This window comes from Littorina saxatilis, linkage group LG17 (genome assembly GCF_037325665.1).
Source record: "Littorina saxatilis isolate snail1 linkage group LG17, US_GU_Lsax_2.0, whole genome shotgun sequence".
NCBI lineage: Eukaryota > Metazoa > Mollusca > Gastropoda > Littorinimorpha > Littorinidae > Littorina > Littorina saxatilis.
In genome coordinates, this window is record NC_090261.1 from 56,862,172 (window position 1) to 56,877,274 (window position 15,103).

Genomic DNA, 15,103 nt, shown 5'->3' on the forward strand with positions numbered 1-15,103 from the left:
CACACATTTCACATTTAAACCATTTGTCGGCCCCCTGTCGATATTTATCGACTAAGTTCCTTGTGATTATTGCATCGTCAAGTCAATCTCCATAAGGGGAATGCATCAAAAGCGGTTCGTTTTCTGCAAGTATTTAATGTCGTTACTTCGCAAAGCGCAGCTGTTCCTCCAAAACAGATCATCTATACACAGTTTACGATAGATGTTTATCATACTAAAATAAATTAAAATGATTTAGTATGAAGTTTCTTCACTTTGTGCTGGCAAACCAGTGTGTGTTGTGCTGCGTGCGCGCGCGCGCATGTGTGTGTGTGTGTGTGTGTGTGTGTGTGTGTGTGTGTGTGTGTGTGTGTGTGATTTTTTAAATACACGAATTGGAATGTGAGTTTACTTTTACCGTTAAAGGTACTATTAGCCAGTTCTACATGTAGCTGTAATCGAACTTGTTTGAACTATTTTTTAAATATTTTTTATAACGCTAAGTTATTATCCACCATGTCCGACACGGGTTAAGGATTAATAATAAAAATTGAAAAGTCTGTGGGTCTGTGTGTGTGTAGTGTGTGTGTGTGTGTGTGTGTGTTTGTTTGTGTGTGTGTGTGTGTGTGTGTGTTTGTGTGTGTGAGCGAGAGAGAGAGAGAGAGAGAGAGAGAGAGAGAGAGAGAGAGAGAGAGAGAGAGAGAGAGAGAGAGAGAGAGAGAGAGTTCGCTTCGAAGTCTTGGTTCGCCAAAACTATGACAAATTCTTTGACGTAAGGATTCGGTGACGTCATTGATGATGATCCGTTCTCCTTTTTTTCGAAGAACATGGCGCCAATCTTCAAGAGTTTCTACTGATCATTGATTATTCATGGATGTAAAAGGCGGCGTAGTTACCAAACAGCACCGTATTATTGGTTACATTGTTTTGGCCTACGCTATCGTGATTTACCTGATATCGGCTGTCAAAGCAATACGGTAGGAAATGTACAGTTTGCGATAAATTTCCATCTTCTTGGGTCATTTTGAAAATGATTTGCTCGGAATGAAACATAAACATTTTACATCTTACATGTGTGAGTATTTACTTTTCATTCAGAGTAAATCCTTTTTAAAACGTTACATAACGTAAATTTGTCTATGTTACTGTTTTATAATTCCATACAGGGCCGGACTAGGCTAAGAGGAGGGGGGGGGGGGGGGTTGCCAGTGGTGGTCCAGGGGGATCCCCCTGGCGGCAGGGGCGGATCAGTTCATTTTATGGGGGGGGGGGGGGGGTTCAAAAGTATATTGTGAAGGCGCGAAGCGCCGATCCGACGGCGCAAAGTGCCTAGCTTGCTAGGTGGGTCCGGGGGCATGACCCCCCGGAAAATATTGAAAAAAGGATGCAAAATGGTGCAATCAGGTGCATTCTGAGGATGATCATTACCAGTTTCAGGCAGCAGATTTTGTCACTGATTAATACCCCAAATATTGAAACTCAATGTAAAATAAAGAAATGCATACCTCATTCAATATTTTTATTTTTGGGCTGGGGGGGGGGGTCCGGAAACCCTAGAAACCCCCCCCCCCCTCCCCTCCCCCGTCGTCCGCCCCTGGGCGGGGTCAAGGGGCAGAGCCCCTTGTGGGGGTCAGGGGGCTTCGCCCCCTGAAGCTGATGGGTAGTAAGGTACATGTTTAGGCTAGGGGGGGGGGGGGGGGAGTTGCGCAACCCCCATAACCCCCCCGGTAGTCCGGCCCTGCCATACCCAATATTCGACTTTCTTTTTCTTTTCTGACATTCACATGAGTCAGTTTGTTTCCGACCACAATACGAAGAAAAATAACCTGCTCTAGTGGAACAACACATTCTGGTGCTTGATTTGAATCGCCTTGGCATTGAAGAAACAAAAGCCCTGCATAAGTAGTATACTAACGTATCTTTTTCTGACAGGCTTTCCTGTTTGATGCGTATAGGGGAAGGGCTCCTAATATGGACCACTTTTTGTTTCATGCTGATAACGAGCTTGTTTTCTTGCGAATAAGTTTCATTTTGTGTTTGGTAGTCCTTCTCTCTTAGGTTAACCGTTGGGCCTAATTAGTGTGAATTAGCTTTGATAGACATTCAGCAAAAATTAAATACAGACAAAATCACAAATGGTCCATATTAGGAGCCTGGGCTTCACGAATCATTGTAAAAAGCCCCCTATACTTCAAAATAACATGATACAACTTAGTGTGTAAGTCAGACTAATTAAAACATGCTTTAGATTTATCTGTTTCGGGTTGATGAGAGCATTATTTGAAGCACACCAGGAAACTAAAGAAGCTTGTCCAAAACAGAGTGAAAATAAGTGAAATTATCAACTACCAGTACCACGAACAGAAGACTATTTGATATATCTTTTTGAAATCTCGAGGGCTAGTAATAGGTTATTTTCAGCAAGCTTTTCAATGAATTAACGAAAATAGCCTTTAGCTTTTATTTTCTTCGATTTGTTGAAGGTGGTCCATATTAGGGGACACACACATACTTTGATATTTTGCTAGTATTTTTTGTTTGCAGTAAAAACTCGGTGACAACACTGCTAAAATGTAACAAATACGGTCTTAGCTGTCATGTATAGGAATTTTTGTGTGATAACAGCTTTGGCTGTGGACAGAAACGAGTCTGTTTTAGGCGGCAAATTTAGAGTGAACGCTGCCAAAAGTGAAAAAAAGAGAAAAAGCCTAACGGTTTTGAGGTTTGTGTTTCCGCAACTGTATTGACATGTGCAAGTTATCCAGAGAGGGTGACTACCACGAATAACATTGTTTTGAGCGCTCTAGCGACGTTAGTTTGTCAGAACAGAAGGTGGTCCATATTAGGAGCCGGTCCATATTAGGAGCCCTTCCCCTACATTGGAAGGGGGAACATGCCGAAAAACTTATCAATCATAGAGTTCAGCGTTTCTATAAAAAAAAAGTTGATGAATTGAAATATTGATGCACGAATTTACCGACTGACATTTACTGGCATAACGACTAAATGACCACGGACAACAGAATAATTGTTTTGATAACTGATTTCCTGACCAGTTCACTCATTTATTTGTTTATTTTCTGGTGGCTAGAGACAGGCGGATGATCAAGGCCCGCATTGCTGCCAAGCAATCGGGGAAAGGAGGGGAGAAAACAAACTCGGGCAAGAGAGGACTTGCTATATTCGTAGAACTTGCGAAGAAAGAACGCATCAAGAACCAACCGCCTGACGGTAGCCTGGGAAACACTCACAACGCCAAAGATGACCCACAACCCCAGCTCGGGCCAAAGGCGTCCATGAGCTTCGAAATGCACACGCCGGTGAGGCTATACAGCACCAGCGTGGACCTCTACAACAGGGACTCCAAAATGAAGACCGGAATCGGTGTCGTGGACTAGCCACTGACATGTCGTGAAGATACTGCTTCCTCCAAAGAGCGTCACCCTTCCTCCATTTTTTTACCTGTGTTGGTGCAGCATGCTTTTTGTGTGTCGTGGACTAGCCACTGACATATTCTGAAGACACTGCTTCCCCCAAAGAGCGTCACCCTTCCTCCAGTTTTTTACCTGTGTTGGTGCAGCATGCTTTTTGTGTGTCGTGGACTAGCCACTGACATATTCTGAAGATACTGCTTCTCCCAAAGAGCGTCACCCTTCCTCCCGTTTTTGACCTGTGTTGGTGCAGCATGCTTGTTAGTTTTAGAAGAACGGTGGAGCATCCTTCTCCTGCCAGCGGCCATTTGCAAACCTTCACCACATATCTGTCCAGACTTTCACGTGTGACAAGAACACCATTTCAATTGACATCTACTAAATATCTACACCTTGCAGACTGCAACTTGTTAATGCATTCGTTTGGTGAATGACACCGGTGTCAACCCGAGAAATTAATTCAGTAGTACATCCCCATTGTGCGCAGGAAGCAGCCAGGCTGGGCAGCCCTGAAAGTCCAACAAATGGTGTTCTCGCCTTTGGCTAGTGTTTCTGAAAATTTACTAGCCAGAGAGCAAACTTTACTCGCCAAACCAACAATTTGTTTCAGCAACTTTACTCGCATTTGGCGAGTAGATGAACATTTCTACTCGCCAGTAACATGTTTCTACTCGCCATGGCGAGTCAACTACTCGCCACTTTCAGGCCTGCTGGGTTACGTTTGGTGTGTGTCTGTTGGAATGGATGGTTGTGTTCCATGCGGAAGCCTCGACAGATCTGTGGCGGTGAATAGAACAGTGTTCGCGGGAAAGACGGTGCCTTTACAGAGAAAACATAACCAGGGCATGATGAATCGGGGAGGGAGACTTCTTCCTGTTAGTGTGTTCGTGGGTGTCCTTCGCGGACTGAAATCACATTACCCAAACCATTTGCTTTACACTTTTGCAATAGCATGACAGAGACAAATTAATCTTTCAACTCGACTCGCATAAAGTGGAACAAATGCATGTTTTCTTTTTGTTTTTCAAATTTTATGTCAGATTTAGTGCAGAGGAAGGGGATTTTCTAGCACAAAAAAGAAGCCTGTTCTGGATTCCATAATAAAATTATACACTTTATGGTGCACAACAGTGGTCAAAGCCTGCATTTGTGCCAAAGGGGTTAAGCACAGGTTTGTTGACCTTTGAGACTGATAAAGCTGAGGGCGTTTTGTTTTATTTTGATTCTGGTGCGCATTTGTGCGTCTTTCTCGACCCAAAAAGAACTGCCGTGTCACACAGTGGGACTTTTTGATTTAGGTTAAATTGAAACAAACAGCTTTTGACACTCTACCAAAAGGTTCTGAAGGTACTGTTACCGTCGAAGACAGCGCTGCACACTTCCGTCAGGTTCTGTCCAATTTGGTGTGGCCGTTTAGATCAACAGTAAAGAGAAAAGCAACAACTTTGGACACGCTTCTGATGGAACGGCTCTGAAGATACTGCCCTCGAAGACATTGAACCGGAACAGTAGGTGGTCTGGGACCGGTGTTGGTGCACAGTGGCTGTTTTAGAAGCACAGGTACAAAGAAAACGTCAACCTTGGGCACGCTTTGGACAGGTTGGGAAGATACTGATGCCATCGAAAAGCCAGGTGGAGTTTAAAACGTTCGCCAGTCTCTGGCCAGTCCTGCAGAATAGTCGTTTGAGAAACACAGGCATAGAGACGATGACGACGATGAGGATGAAAACATCACTACAACTACCACCGCCAACACCAACGCCACCGCCGACACAACCGCCACCACCACCACTACTACAAGACTTCACGAACGGGAAAGATTATGTTAAGGATATTCAGTCACATCCTGATAACGATTCCGAGAAGACCGACTTTTTTAATTTTCCAATGCCTTTGTCTATAAAAACGTCAGAGATAAAAGCAAACAACGTTCGTCTGTACAGCCGTATGTAGTTTTGGATGTCATATCACATTAATCCTCGACGAAATGTGTGCTTGTGACACACACACACACACACACACACACACACACACACAAACCAACACACACACACACACACACACACACACACACACACACACACACAAGCAGACATTGAAACACACAGTCATAGCCTACGCAGTTACACGCAAACTCGCAGACTTGAACTCCATCTATATTTGTTGGATGCTTTATTCCTCACAGAAAGCACACCGCAAACAAAGCTTCATTGACTTGGCTAGCCCTCGTAATACATTCTCAAAGAATTCTATTTATTTGTATCAACATCAGAATGATATATAGTTTTATCTCGAGTATGTAAAGAAACGCACTTTGTTCAAACAAAGTCATATAATATACATGTATGTAATCCATTGAGGAACACTGTAAATAGGATGTCTGCGCAGAAAGGGTTACGAGTTTCTTCAAATGAAATCAGATCGCGCTGATAACAAAACATTCAATGATGACCGGAAATGTTCAAAACAGTATGCATGGTCAGCTGGTGTGCTTGAAGAATGGTAAAAGGAAAAAATAGAAAAAGAAGCAGATATGTTAATCCGCGTCATGATAAAAATATTTTTTACCTTTTTCTATTTACTCATCTAATGAGAATGCTTTATTCAACATAAGTACTTCTGCGGGCGGACAATATCCCCTTGAAATATCTACATACCACCTGACGCAAGGGCATTGATGTTTTCATACAAAGAAAACTCGCAGATGTAACGGGACCGGTCCCATTCTCTTACGTCACCAAACGTCCAGCCGTCAGTTGGGTGGTGCCAGATAAAAATGACGTTTTCCCTCGTATTTATGTTGTTTGGTTCACTTCCTGCCCAGTGCTGGGGAGACTTCACCACGGGGTTGCCGTTCAGCCAGATATAGTCATGGGCGGGCGGCAAGGTGGTGTTCCATTTATCGTACGGGCGATGGGCCCCGATGAAGTAACAGTCAGCCGTAGAGAGGTTGCCTGTATCAGTAAAAGAGACAGTTGAGATCTAACAGTATAATATTATAGTCAGTCCTTCTTGTGCCCATCACAGTTTTGTAGCGTCTAATGTACAGACACTATATAAAACAAGTCGCGTAAGGCGAAAATACAATATTTAGTCAAGTAGCTGCCATTTTTCAGCAAGACCGTATACTCGTAGCATCGTTAGTTTACCGCTCATGGCAAAGGCAGTGAAATTGACAAGAAGAGCGGGGTAGTAGTTGCGCTAAGAAGGATAGCACGCTTTTCTGTACCTCTCTTTGTTTTAACTTTCTGAGCGTGTTTTTAATCCAAACATATCATATCTATATGTTTTTGGAATCAGGAACCAACAAGGAATAAGATGAAAGTGTTTTTAAATTGATTTCGACAATTTAATTTTGATAATAATTTTTATATTTTTAATTTTCAGAGCTTGTTTGTAATCCGAATATATGATATTTATATGTTTTTGGAATCAGCAAATAATGGAGAATAAGATAAACGTAAATTTGGATCGTTTTATAAATTTTTATTTTTTTTTACAATTTTCAGATTTTTAATGACCAAAGTCATTAATTAATTTTTAAGCCACCAAGCTGAAATGCAATACCGAACCCCGGGCTTCGTCGAAGATTACTTGACCAAAATTTCAACCAATTTGGTTGAAAAATGAGGGCGTGACAGTGCCGCCTCAACTTTCACGAAAAGCCGGATATGACGTCATCAAAGACATTTATCAAAAAAATGAAAACAACGTTCGGGGATTTCATACCCAGGAACTCTCATGTCAAATTTCATAAAGATCGGTCCAGTAGTTTAGTCTGAATCGCTCTACACACACACACAGACAGACACACACACACACACACGCACATACACCACGACCCTCGTTTCGATTCCCCCTCGATGTTAAAATATTTAGTCAAAACTTGACTAAATATAAAAACAAGTCGCGTAAGGCGAAAATACAACATTTAGTCAAGTAGCTGTCGAACTCACAGAATGAAACTGAACGCAATGCCATTTTTCAGCAAGACCGTATACTCGTAGCATCGTCAGTCCACCGCTCATGGCAAAGGCAGTGAAATTGACAAGAAGAGCGGGGTAGTAGTTGCGCTAAGAAGGATAGCACGCTTTTCTGTACCTCTCTTTGTTTTAACTTTCTGAGCGTGTTTTTAATCCAAACATATCATATCTATATGTTTTTGGAATCAGGAACCGACAAGGAATAAGATGAAAGTGTTTTTAAATTGATTTCGACAATTTAATTTTGATAATAATTTTTATTTATTTAATTTTCAGAGCTTGTTTTTTATCCAAATATAACATATGTATATGTTTTTGGAATCAGAAAATGATGGAGAATAAGATGAACGTAAATTTGGATCGTTTTATAAAATTTTTTTTTTTTACAATTTTCAGATTTTTAATGACCAAAGTCATTAATTAAATTTTAAGCCACCAAGCTGAAATGCAATACCGAAGTCCGGGCTTCGTCGAACATTACTTGACCAAAATTTCAACCAATTTGGTTAAAAAATGAGGGCGTGACAGTGCCGCCTCAACTTTCACGAAAAGCCGGATATGACGTCATCAAAGACATTTATCAAAAAAATGAAAAAACCATATGGGGATATCATACCCAGGAACTCTCATGTCAAATTTCATAAAGATCGGTCCAGTAGTTTAGTCTGAATCGCTCTACACACACACACACAGACACACGCACACACGCACATACACCACGACCCTCGTTTCGATTCCCCCTCGATGTTAAAATATTTAGTCAAAACTTGACTAAATATAAAAAGAAGTCCAATATGATATACGCGCGCCCTGAAATCAGATGCACCGAGCAGTCCAAAAATTATGACACTTTCGTTGACCATTTGTTCTTGACAGGGTTATACTGACTGCATTACGCGATGGTTTTAATTTGTTCCACTCCTTTTGTATCAGCACGTAGGCTGCTATCTATCTGACTGTCTACTTGCCTACAGTCTTGGCAGCATGGGTATCAGTATTACTGTAAAACACCGGTACTCTATGATCTATGGGGGGACCGGTAGCTCAGTTGGTAGAGCACTGGACCCTAGGGTCACGGGATCCTAGGGTCACGGGTTCGAATCCGGCGGACACGGGTCAACTGTATGTGCAGACTTGGAGACGGTATCAATGTTTCACGGTGACTCGTAAAAGACCTCGGTCATTCTGCCATCACTGCAGGTGGCTGATTACACCAAAACACGCACACACCTGGGTAGCGCGACTCTGTTGCTGGGAGGAAGCGATACAAATTGCCCAGCGATATGACAATAAAGTTATGACAAGTCGCGTAAGGCGAAATTACTACATTTAGTCAAGCTGTAGAACTCACAGAATGAAACTGAACGCACTGCATTTTTTCACCATGACCGTAGTCCGCCGCTTGTGCATAAACGAGCCTGTTCAGCGCGGTAGTGGTTTCGCTGTGCTGCATAGCACGCTTTTCTGTACCTCTCTTCGTTTTAACTTTCTGAGCGTGTTTTTAATCCAAACATATCATATCTATATGTTTTTGGAATCAGGAACCAACAAGGAATAAGATGAAATTGTTTTTAAATCGATTTCGGAAATTTAATTTTGATCATAATTTTTATATTTTTAATTTTCAGAGCTTGTTTTTAATCCAAATATAACATATTTATATGTTTTTGGAATCAGGAAATGATGTAGAATAAGATGAACGTAAATTTGGATCGTTTTATATAAAAAAATTATTACAATTTTCAGATTTTTAATGACCAAAGTCATTAATTAATTTTTAAGTCACCAAGCTGAAATACAATAACGAAGTCCGGCCTTCGTCGAAGATTGCTTTACAACAATTTCGATAAATTTGATTGAAAAATGAGGATGTGACAGTGCCGCCTCAACTTTTACAAACAGCCGGATATGACGTCATCAAAAGTATTTATATATAAAAAAAAAAAATGTCCGGGGATATCATTCCCAGGAACTCTCATGTCAAATTTCATAAAGATCGGTCCAGTAGTTTGGTCTGAATCGCTCTACACACACACAAATACGCGGCACGCACGCACACACACACACAAACACAAACACACACATACACGCACACACACACACACACTCAAACACACACCACGACCATCGTCTTGATTCCCCCTCTATGTTAAAATGAAGAAAAATAATTAAGAACGCGGTTAGGCTGCAGAAATACAATTACCGATTTCAAGGTCCCCTCCTCTATGTGTGCACCATGTTGTAAATAGAGAATACTACATGGCTTGCTGTGTCGTACCAGATTTACACGAGTTGTTTTTTAAAATATTGAACTGCGAGCAAAAGCGAGCTGTTCACTATTTGAAAAAGCAACGAGTGTAAATCTGGTACGAAACAGCAAGCCATTGTAGTATTCTGTTTATCCTACATACTGTACTTACGTGTATTTTACTGAAAATGTCCTGCAGTCGAGGCAGCTAAATTGAAGACGCTTGTTTTGGAACCTCGATCTCTTCTAAAGCCTCGTGCAATCTATTACGTCAATGCAAAGAAACGTCACTCTGAAAGTGTGGCGTGACGTGTTAGTTCTAAATATTCATCGAGGGTAATTAGCGAGCGCAATTTTGTTTCTATAATGACGTTTGTCTCGGTGACTTTGGCATCATAAGCAGTGGAAAAACAGGTCCATGCCAGACTTGCTTGACATGACCTCATTTACATGATATACACACGTGTGATTTGAACGATTATTATCTCACGAGTGTCTCGCTCACGTATGTAGGATAAACTTTCATAGACCATCCTAGGCTATTACATTAATGGGATACAATTATCCTATCACGTGTACACATACCACCAAGGTACAACCTAGCTGCTCTGAGTTTTTTGTGCTGAATTAATTTTGTATGCAACAAATTAGTCAATCTGCGAAATAAATTAAATTAAAGTAAGCAATACCCGATTTATACCATAAACTGCCAGGCTATCGATTTTTGGAATGAGTACAGGTAAAAGTATGCTCTTATATGATGTAAACCATTGAGAGATCTGTGGTTGTTTACTTGGTTGTTTGCACGGACAGGAAGGTATCTGAGTCCATCCCACTAATTCTCAGATTCTCTGTGTCTTGGACCATGACTAATACACACCAAGCCAGTCTTGCACTTGCTCTCTGTGTCTGTCTGCCTGCCTGTCTGAACTGTCGGTTTGTCTGTCCGTCTCTCTCTGTCTGTCTGTCTGTCTGTCTGTCTCTCACTCTCTCTCTCTCTCTCCCCCTCTCTCTGACATCTCTCTCCCCCTTTCTTTTTTGTCTCTCTGGTGCCTCTCTCTCTCTCTCTCACCCCTCGAGGCCTCCCTCTCTCTCTCTCTCTCTCTCTCTCTCTCTCTCTCTCTCTCTCTCTCTCTCTCTCTCTCTCTCTCTCTCTCTCTCTCTCTCTCTCTCTCTCTCTCTCTCTCTCTCTCTCTCTCTCTCTCTCTCTCTCTCTCTCTCTCTCTCTCTCTCTCTCTCTCTCTCTCTCTCTCTCTCTCTCTCTCTCTCTCTCTCTCTCTCTCTCTCTCTCTCTCTCTCTCTCTCTCTCTCTCTCTCTCTCTCTCTCTCTCTCTCTCTCTCTCTCTCTCTCTCTCTCTCTCTCTCTCTCTCTCTCTCTCTCTCTCTCTCTCTCTCTCTCTCTCTCTCTCTCTCTCTCTCTCTCTCTCTCTCTCTCTCTCTCTCTCTCTCTCTCTCTCTCTCTCTCTCTCTCTCTCTCTCTCTCTCTCTCTCTCCCTCTCTCTCTCTCTCTCTCTCTCCCTTCAACTCACCTGAACGGAAGAATTCAATCAGAAAGTCCTCTTTGTCTGTGGTGTCCAGGACAGCTAGTCTGGCATTCTCCTGTTGGCACGTGTCTTTTGCCTTAACCCAAGTCTGACGGTTGTCGCTCAGCATGAAGCACGTGCCTGATTGCTCGTGCAACAAGTTGTTGGCATTGGCTGGGCAGGCTCGAACTGGCAAGATACATAAGATAAGATAAGATAAGATAAGATAAGAGACATTTTTATTTTACATAAACATGGAAATGTTTCTTTTGACACCACATCCCATTTCAACAACAAACATCTAGTTATCACCACTAAAGTTTGATAACCTCACAGTCCTTCTATCCTGTGAAAACAGTACTGCTCGCTATCTGAGATGAGTCAGATCTACCCAGGCTTTTGTTTTGCATAATGCCATTCCTTCAATTGCACAAATACCAAAATTCAACATCCTGACTGCTTCTTGTGCAGAGCCGGAATGTTTTATAAAATAATTTAATTTAATCTGATTAAAGCCACTAATGGCCACGTGGAGGGATGGTCGTATTCAATGTAAGAGCCTGGCCACATCTGATTGGTTGGTTGGATTGAGTTATTATTTTGTATCGTCTCTTCAGCTGATATTGCTATCCGGGCCACCTCTGAGATGGTGAGCCAAAATCAGTCATGTACACAAGAACGACTATGACTTTAATTTATCTTTTCGAGAGTTCGCGCAAGTCATTGGATACTAAAATCCCTGTCACGCTGCAAATTAAATTCTCAACAAATAGAACACTGAGCTCTTTATCGAGTCGGGGTTCTTAGATACTCTTCAGTACTAATGCCAGCTGTTAAGGCCAGTAGTGAACTAGTTTGGCTGGTCTTTGAGATCAAGATGAACGTACCTACATTGAGAAAAACTAGACAAGTTCCGAAAAAAACCTCCGCCGGGTTTGTATTGGTTCTGGGAGAATGGCCTTTTCTTGCAATAGCTCTGACAAACAAAGAATGGACCAGTCACTAGCGAGAGGTCCGTCGGAAACAAGTGGACCGAAGCACGTATTTCCGACAGACCTCTCTAGTGCTTGGACAATCCTTTGTCAGAGCTTTTGCAAGAAAAGGTAACTCTTTCACAACACCAACAAACCCTAAGGAGTTATTTCCAAAAATCGTCTATTTCACAACAGCTATAAGAGTAAGATACTTACATTGCATCTTGGAGTAATATCGAAAACCTGAAGCGTAAATGCCAGCGAGCAGAGGTACCGCTTTTGTCAAAATGCATTCTTTAGATTCTGCATTGTAGAAGAATCCTGCACAGGCGGTCTTCTCGCAGAGAATAGCGCACGCTCCTGTAAAGTGCACGCGCTCTGAGGAGTTCCACATGTTGTATATATCAAAAGGGGGGAGCTTGTCGTCGAACTGACTTTCACGTGCCCACATTGCAGTGGCCATGATCCTGCAAGTATACGTGATGCTCGTATGTCTTTTCTTGAACATGTACACATAGCCTACATCCTATATGCACACATACAGACACAAGCGCTCAAGCACTTTGGGTCACGGGGCACCGTGTGTCACAACACTTTTAACCTTATAAATACAGTCAAACTTGTCTAAAGAGACCACCCAAGGGATTGATCAAAAGTGGTCTCTTTAGACAGGTGGTCTTTTTAGGGAGGTGACTTATATAGTCGTAAGAACTGTTGGGGGTCCTTTGGGGTGATCTTTATGGACAGGTGGTCTCCCGGGCAGGTTCGACTGTATCATGGTTTAGTATGACGTCAGCAGCCCACACACCCTACCCTCAAAAATGACTGCGCGGCAGATTGAATCGAAATGGTTATGCCCTGAAATATAAGACCCCAAAGAAACTCTGATGTACAAATAAATGAAAATATGATTTAGTCACCAATTTAGTCACCAATTCGACGGTTCCAAGTTAATAATGCTGTAAAAACCCGCCAATTTTGAGGGTAGGTGTGATCAAGGGCCTTTGACGTAACACCAAAATACTGGTCAAATCCAATAAACCGTAACCAATTTTAAAGCAAAAGAAAGGCAGATCTTAATCAATATATGCTTCTGAACAAAAGACTGCTGTTTAACATCTGGGCTTTACCACTGAAACAAAGTCTTAACTTTTTGTGTTCAGTGTGCATACGTAGGTACATACCTAACAACATACACACATGCGCACCTATACACATGCAGAACTGTGTACATAGCGATAGACAGGCATTCAGGACAAATAAATACACACACTGAAACATTTTTAAGAAAGATTGAAAGCAAAATTAAAACACACACACACACACACACACACACACACACACACACACACACACACACACGCATGCATGTACGCACGCATTCACGCACACACAACAACAACATCCGACTACAAAAAATACAACTATATAATTAGAGAAAACAACGCAAACAATAATGTAGGAGAAGAAATAAATTAAAGTTAAACCTTATGAAACCAGATTGTTTTTTTGGTTTTTTTTATATAAAAATACAAGAACGAACTGAAGTAAACTAAGAGCAAATAAAAACAAAGAAGCAGAAATAAAATGTAACCAGACGAAATTATTTTGTGAGTCAAAGAACAGAAAACTCAACAGACAAACTAAACTTAACTGAACTCAAAACTCAACTCAACTCAACTCAATCAACTCAATTGCACTTAACTTAACTCAACTCAAACTAAAGCAAACGAACCTCAAATCAAATCAAAGCAAATCAAATTAATTTAAATCAAATCAAATCAACTCAACTCACATCAACTCAACTCAACTCAATTCAAATCAACGAAAAGCCTATAGCGAAAGAAATGTCAGATTTACCCCAGTGGTAAGAAGAAGAGGAAGTTGGTCAAAATAAAAGACCCACACGGAAATGTTTTCCCCATCATTTTTTCCGCTGAATGACAGAAGTGCTACTGAAAAATCGGTTGACAAGCAGAGTTTTTAACTCCTGGTGATTCAGCTTTACACTCCTGTGGCTAACCCAATGCTTGTGTTCAAGCCCTAATGGAAATAAAAGTCGCTTTTACTTTAAAGATACATTCCTACCTGTGTTTACGGCAGCTCGCTTTCCCCAGTGAGAAAGCAGACCGAATTTCCATGAGGGTAACCTCACAGGACTATGTCAATTTTATCCTTATCCTTATAATCTTCATCGATTAATATTTCCCCACTAGCTACTTTCTATGAATTGTGTTTCTGGCCTAATTTCGCAGAACGACATAGGTGTCAAATACAAAGAGTTTTCTCTCTGCACAGAAAGTAGACAAGCTGTTGATGATTGGACTCAGATATCGTGATTTTGTTTGTTTGTTTGTTTGCTTGCTTAACGCCCAGCCGACCACGAGGGGCCATATCAGGGCGGTGCTGCTTTGACATATAACGTGCGCCACACACAAGACAGAAGTCGCAGCACAGGCTTCATGTCTCACCCAGTCACATTATTCTGACACCGGACCAACCAGTCCTAGCACTAACCCCATAATGCCAGACGCCAGGCGGAGCAGCCACTAGATTGCCAATTTTAAAGTCTTAGGTATGACCCGGCCGGGGTTCGAACCCACGACCTCCCGATCACGGGGCGGACGCCTTACCACTAGGCCAACCGTGCCGGTATATCGTGATTTACTACTTCTCCTTGTTGTTGTTGTTTTTGTTGTTGTTGTTGTTGTTGTTGTTGTTCTTCTTCTTCTTCTTCTTCTTCTTCTTCTTCTTCTTCTTCTTCTTCTTCTTCTTCTTCTTCTTCTTCCCGCAGTGGGGCACTGCGGTTATGAAATTAAAGGCCCCTCCTGTTGTTGGAACCGCAGGAGCTTTCTAGTTTGCTGTTAGGTAGATTTTTGGTTCCTCTTTCCTGTCATGCTCTCTTTTTCTTCATGAATTCTTTTCTTTTTTCTGCCTTCTTGCTCATTCACCTGTATTTTTTCCA

General features: G+C 41.7%; 1 protein-coding gene and 1 long non-coding RNA gene across 2 annotated transcripts; one reads left to right on the plus strand and one right to left on the minus strand.

Annotated features, from left to right (window-relative positions):
- The first annotated feature begins 797 nt into the window (after positions 1 to 797).
- LOC138951744 (uncharacterized) lies at positions 798 to 5,342 on the plus strand. The gene is made up of 2 exons (XR_011451211.1): positions 798 to 956; positions 3,071 to 5,342. It is a non-coding gene; the product is annotated as an uncharacterized lncRNA (long non-coding RNA).
- Positions 5,343 to 5,578: 236 nt separating this feature from the next.
- LOC138953124 (uncharacterized) lies at positions 5,579 to 14,808 on the minus strand. The gene is made up of 4 exons (XM_070324915.1): positions 13,999 to 14,808; positions 12,355 to 12,605; positions 11,171 to 11,353; positions 5,579 to 6,364 (listed from the first exon to the last, which is right to left on the minus strand). The coding sequence occupies exons 1-4, from the start codon at positions 14,064 to 14,066 to the stop codon at positions 6,060 to 6,062; spliced, it is 807 nt and encodes a 268-aa protein (XP_070181016.1). The 5' UTR covers positions 14,067 to 14,808; the 3' UTR covers positions 5,579 to 6,059.
- Between the last annotated feature and the right edge of the window lie 295 nt (positions 14,809 to 15,103).

Coding starts and splice junctions, on each gene's coding strand:
- LOC138953124 (XM_070324915.1), bottom strand. CDS start 14,066: ATGATGGGGAAAACATTTCCGTGTGGGTCTTTTATTTTGACCAACTTC. Junction 12,606..13,998: donor CTCTTCTTCTTACCACTGGG/GTAAATCTGACA, acceptor GTATACTTGCAG/GATCATGGCCACTGCAATGT. Junction 6,365..11,170: donor GATTGAATTCTTCCGTTCAG/GTGAGTTGAAGG, acceptor TTACTGATACAG/GCAACCTCTCTACGGCTGAC.